The sequence below is a fragment of the Meyerozyma guilliermondii genome, genomic scaffold, assembly GCF_000149425.1.
Source record: "Meyerozyma guilliermondii ATCC 6260 scaffold_3 genomic scaffold, whole genome shotgun sequence".
NCBI classification, from domain to species: Eukaryota; Fungi; Ascomycota; class Pichiomycetes; order Serinales; family Debaryomycetaceae; genus Meyerozyma; species Meyerozyma guilliermondii.
The window spans coordinates 1,643,706-1,649,705 of NW_001809798.1; the positions used below are offsets into that span (position 1 = coordinate 1,643,706).

The following is a 6,000-nucleotide window of genomic DNA, read 5'->3' on the forward strand; positions in this document are numbered from 1 at the left end:
CAATCAGACCCGGCGAGTAAGTAATGGGTGCGAAATAGCGCCCCGGAAGACACACACTTGGAATGAAACAAGGATTAATATAACTACTTTTGAAGACAAATTCTGTTTGTAGACTCCAAAACCAACTTATAGACTCGAGTAGAGCCATCAATCTCCTCCAATTCCTCGTTTGCACCCATTGAGTTCCCCCTTATTTCACCAGTCCAATCGTTTACGCACAGGCGCGCCGCTCGAAAAATAATAAAACCACAAAATACCACAAAATTAGAAAACAAAAAAAAAAATAACATACACTTGATCGACAAACATCCAAAATTTTTATTCTCAAGCATCACTTGAACTTCCTACAATAGCTTGTTCATACACGGGCATATCGACTCCCGTACGCGTGAATCCGTGCTATATCTCCTAGCTTAATTGAACCTGTCGATTTTTAGAAAATAGCCACATCGGTGTCCTCCCTTCCTTTTAGACGAAATAATAAAACTATGGTAATACGGCAGTTTTTGCTTGTATTCTGGCTCACGTTGGCTCTGGCAACCAACATCATTCCCGTGTCACAGCCTGATATCGATTACGATTCCTTGGGTGGACGTATAGGTCTTTTTGGCCAGTTTGACGCTCTTGCTGTCTACTCCTACGAGGGACAATCGAACTTTCTCGTGGAAAAACCGTCGTCTGACTCCAAGCTCTATCTTCGAGACCTTTCTAAGAACATTAATTCCCCAATTGCTACATGCAACGGCCACATAACAGAGATTGGTCGTATATCCGAAGACTCGGTGCTCGTCAACGGTAATTTCACAACATTCAATAATAAAACCTTTCACCCTCCCATCATTTACAATATCTCCTCGAACGACGTCACCTCCATAATACCGGTCAACCAAAAGCGAGACGATATGGAGGTCCAAGGAGACGTCAAAACAACGTTCATAGACGGTGACCTCATTTACTTAGGGGGTGACTTCTCCTTCAACGGCACCTACGGAGTTGCCATCTATAACCAAACTTCAAAGACACTTTCTTCGACCCCCTTTCAAGGTTTTGGTAAAAACTCGTCGGTCAATGCCATCACCAAAATTCTTGATAAGGACGATAACAATGTCAATTCTGGCTCCATTATTTTTGGAGGCAAGTTCGACACCTTGGGGCTCCCAGACCTTCTCAAGCGCAACGTGTCGTCCAACTCTACCCGCAAGCATCACAAAAATTCCACTAACACCTCATTAATAGCGGCAGAGCAAATAATCTCTTTAAAACATGGACAGTTTTCAAACGTGAATGGAGCTTCTAACGATGATGATAGCTCTCTCGTATGTCCTTCCGGTGGCTCGGTCTGGTCGTTACAGCCCAACATGGGTGGACAATGGGCTGTCTCTTTGCCCAGCGCATTAAATGGCTTGTTTCCCACAAAAGCAAGACTTTATGTTCCTCAAGGAGAAGATGGCGTGAAGTTTTTCAGGATCTATACCTATCCTAATAACGGTATTATGAATCTCTCGTACATTGACCCATCCACAAACACCAGAAAGTACTGTGACTCCTCCTGCCCGTTAATGCAAGCGTCAAAGCTTTCTGAGGCCACAAGTAATAACATTGAGAATGCAAAAAACCTTACAGACTCTACCACTTTTGTGGACTCGGAGGACGGCTCATTTTCTACGTACTATGATTCTTCCACGAAGACCAAAACCCTTGGTTATGGCGAAGGATATCAAGAATTTGCTTTTGAAAATCAAGTCCCGATAGATAAAATCGGCATAACAGTCACAGATTGGTTTGGATCCAAGGGTGAGTTAGCCGGATTCGAACTTTACCTGAACTCGATTGTGGTATATGGTAACGATACTCTTAACGAACCAAACTGCGATGAAGAAGATGACCTTAGTAACTATTCAGATATTGAGCAGGGCAAATTTGCGTCTATCCAGAGTCTCTCAGATTCGGTGATCGACACCAGCTATGTGGTGAGTACCGATCCTAAAGCAGAAATAACCCTTTATCCTAATATTTCATATTCGGGTAACTACTCCCTCTTATTTCACACACCAGGTTGTATTCAGGATAACTCGTGTTCTAACAGGCTGATTGTGAACGTCACGGTCATCGATCATGAAGACACCATTTTGGCTTCTCATTTAATTTACCAGAACAACGACTATAACAAGTTTGATTATTTGTTCTATGGTCACTTGAATGGATCAAGTACCAGCGACGGACGCAACAAGGTAAGAGTCTCTTATTCCTCCTCGATTGGTGATTCAAAGGGATCTTGGACTGTGGTGGATAAGGTGACAGCGAACATCGTATCCTTAGACGACTATTACGACAGAAACTCCACCAACAAGACCATGAAGAAAAACACATCAGATTACGACGTAACGACTCTTGAGCTCAATGGATTGTTTGAGTATTCATTGAATAACTTTTCGTCCTTTGAACCTTCCGCGGTGTCTTACAAGAAAGACAACTCCACAATCATCAGCAAGAGAAACACCTTTGTCGGGAACTCGTCCATTAACGTTTTGAGTTCCAAATTGTCAAAGGACTCGGAAGTGAACAACATCAACTTGAATGATAAAACACTTACTTTGTTAGGAGACTTTGAGTCCAAGAATTTGTCCTTGTCGAATAACAACCTTCTTACGTTGTCATTGTCACCGTTCAATTCGTCTTCTAATCAGTCCGAGAGTACTCTCGCCAAGCGTCTATTGAAGCGTGCCTCACAAAAGATTTACGGGGTTGAATTCAATAACAGCATTTCTAAGATATTCAATTACTATAACAGTGAGGTGTTTGTGGGAAGTTTTGGAATTCAGAACCTGGGCTCTACAATCAAAGATCTTTCCAACAAAAATGCCACCACTGATTCGGGAAATAATTTCGCGATTTATGGTGACTCAACGTGGTATACGTTTGGGAATGAGTTTATTGATGCTGACTTTGATCAATTTAGCAACTTTACATTAGACGATGTGGAATACTTTGTCTTTTCGTCTTCATCTTCTGATGATTCCCAAATTTGGGATAATTCGAATAGGAAATGGCTTAGTGATAGCGACTTCGATGTTTCGCTGGCACTTGATATAAACTCAAAGCAACAAGTCTTGAGTGGTTCATCTTTCAACGTGATGGACTTGACTTCTGTTGACCAAGCATATATTGGAAAAGGTGATTTGAAAAAATATGATTTTAAGGTAACAAATGGTTCCATTTCGGCGTCATATTATGTCAACGACTCTGTTAGTATCGTTGGTGGGTTCTTCAATTCAGAGCTTGGTTCTAATTTGGGCGTCGTTAGCAACGATGGAAAGCAAAGTTCTGTGACCCCAATTGCGCTGAAGATTTCACTTTCAAAGAATAGTTCCATTCAAGCGTTGTACGCTGACCATGAAGGCAAGTATTTGTTCGTGGGAACGAACGGGTCTGCCAGCATCGGACTGTCAACATCTATCACAGGGGTGGTGATATACGACTTGCAGGAAAACGAACTCACGGACTTTCAGCCAGCATCGTTATCCAACAGTAACAGTGGTAATGTGGCTATTAATTCCATTGTGCTTCATGACAAGGATGAAAAGTTACTAGTTGGTGGTAATTTCACCACGGCTGGGTCATTACTGTGTGAAGGTCTTTGCATCTATGATATCAAAAACACACGGTGGAACAGTCCACTGGAGAACGACGAGCTTACAGGTGTGGTGACCCATATTAACTTCTTTGAAACCAATAAAGTTCTTATTGGCGGGTCACTCAAGTTGAATGGCCGGTCTCAGTCTTTTGTTACCTATGACATTAGCAAGAGTGCCTACTCCACCGATGTTAAATCGCTTGACTCTGATGAGTTGGTTCAAAAGTTCATACTTGTTGACGAGAGCGATATGCCTAATGGCCGTATAATTGCTTATGGCCCAGGCTTCGTGAAGGCTTATGATGGCAAACAATGGCATAGTATTGATAAGGATATTCTGTTCGACTCTGCGACTGAATTGACCGATATCAAGTTGCTTCCGTTGAAGAAGAGTAACACTGCAAACAAGCAAACATACTTTGACAAAAATCAAGTTCTTGCACTTGCTGGAAGGTTCAACCTAACAGACTATGGACCAGTTAACCTTGCATTATTCAACAGTACATCATGGACTCCATTTGTCTTTACAAAACAAAACTCCACCTTGGGCTCAATAGGCTCAATCTTGATGAAGGATTCTTTAAGGTTACAATCTCTGGAAGATGTTAAAAAAGAGTCCAAGATGACTAGAGGTCAAGTAGTTGGAGTGTCCTTGGCAGCCGCACTCGGCTCGACCGCATTAATGGGTCTCCTTTATCTCATTCCTTACTACGCTTTCTTTAGACAAAACAACAGGAAAGGCGCTCAGCAGCGGATTCATGAGAACGAAATGATGGATGCCGTTAATCCTCAAGAATTGTTTCATGAGATCGATTTGCATAGAAACCATTGATATGGTTATAATCAGTTAGAAAGCATACTAGAGTGTAATAAATTTATTATCTCATTCTACATATCTGAGCATAACTTTTTACGCCGTTGTACTCTCACTTCTTTCCTCATCGGAGGGATCATCAATGTCAAAGAGTCTTGTGTCGGGGTTGGTAACTTCGTGTTCGGTAACTTCCAGCTCTACTGGTGGAGTGTCGTGATCGTCCTGGTTAAAGTTGACATCGATGCCCTCTTCCAATTCCTCTTCGTAGTTGTCTCTAAATTCCCCGAACAATTCATCTTCGTCCTCTGCATCAGGGATCCGTACAAAATTGCGTCCACTAGGTCTCCTCGAAAACAACAGGAAAGTGACCTTATCAAATAAGAATCTGTCGAACTTGCGAAGAGTCTTGAAAGTTGCAATCGCTCCTGCGACTACAATTATTCCACCACGAACAATGGTGTTCACAACTTTGTCAAGCTGATTGTTTTCGATAGGTTGAAAGTCGTCATCATCAGCGTCTAGTCTAATTTGTCCGAGCCTTTTAAGCCCTCCATTTCGACGAATACCCCTATCGTACACAATCCAAGTTGCGAAGAAGAACACTGCCAAAGGTACAAACAATATAGCAAATAAATTGCCTCCAGTAAGCTCTTTTCCATAGTGTTTGTTGTATTCCTTTTCCTTTCCAGGACAAGGATGAGCTTGCCATCCATCAAATCTTTTACCGCCCTCACAAGTTGATATAGGAATTTTCCGATATCCAGTGGTTTCGGTGTACTCAAACGCATTCTCCTTCAGACACATATCCTTCTTCCGATCGGAAGGCGACAATCCTGGAACAAGTTTACAGGTTTTATCTGTATCCATGAAATAGTTGTAGTCACACTCGAAATCTCGCCTTGTACAGCTACAATTTCTGACCATTTTGAATCCCTCTTTCAATGGGGCACTGCCAATGAAACAATCATTGTGGCCCTCTGCACGACGAAGGTATTTTGCTTCGTGACCAAATAGACATTTGTCGGCACTCTCTGGGTGATTGGGCGACCAATACTCAAAGTCGTCACTGTCAGGATTATCCAAATCAATTTGACACTGACGCTTATGAATATTAGTGAAATCGATGGAGTATGAGAGTAGAGTCCGTTTATGGGACTTTGTAGTTCCAAATATAAGGAACTTGCGAGAAGTATCCGAAGGAACGGTCGCTAAATCCAAGACGTGAATAGGATCCTCTGCAAATTTGTAGTCGTGCCACTTATTGCCCTCGTCCAAAGAATATGATAATGAGTTTGTGGGCTCGTCTGCCTTAACAAGGATAAGAATTGTACCTCTATCACCATATTCCCACATATACCTACCTTTTTTGATTTCTTTCCAGGTGTTTCCACCATCCCTTGTCAAAAAAGTAGAGCCGTCTTCATAAGAGGTCAATTTTTCGCCCACATTACCGACACCTATCATGAGGCCGATAGCTGATGAAGACGAAAATGTGTCTCGGTAGTCAGGTCTCTCAGTATATCCGTGAAGATTCAAAGAGCATTTTTGAAGC

General features: G+C 42.1%; 2 protein-coding genes across 2 annotated transcripts; one reads left to right on the forward strand and one right to left on the reverse strand. All coding sequences in view use genetic code 12, as the record gives it.

Moving 5' to 3' along the window:
• Positions 1 to 488: 488 nt before the first annotated feature.
• On the forward strand, positions 489 to 4,466 carry RAX2 (Rax2p; the record flags this gene model as incomplete). The annotated part of the gene is made up of 1 exon (XM_001485455.1): positions 489 to 4,466. The coding sequence occupies one exon, from the start codon at positions 489 to 491 to the stop codon at positions 4,464 to 4,466; it is 3,978 nt and encodes a 1,325-aa protein (XP_001485505.2).
• Positions 4,467 to 4,544: 78 nt separating this feature from the next.
• PGUG_03235 (uncharacterized protein) lies at positions 4,545 to 5,912 on the reverse strand (the record flags this gene model as incomplete). Its single annotated transcript, XM_001485456.1, has 1 exon — positions 4,545 to 5,912. The coding sequence occupies one exon, from the start codon at positions 5,910 to 5,912 to the stop codon at positions 4,545 to 4,547; it is 1,368 nt and encodes a 455-aa protein (XP_001485506.2).
• Positions 5,913 to 6,000: the final 88 nt, after the last annotated feature.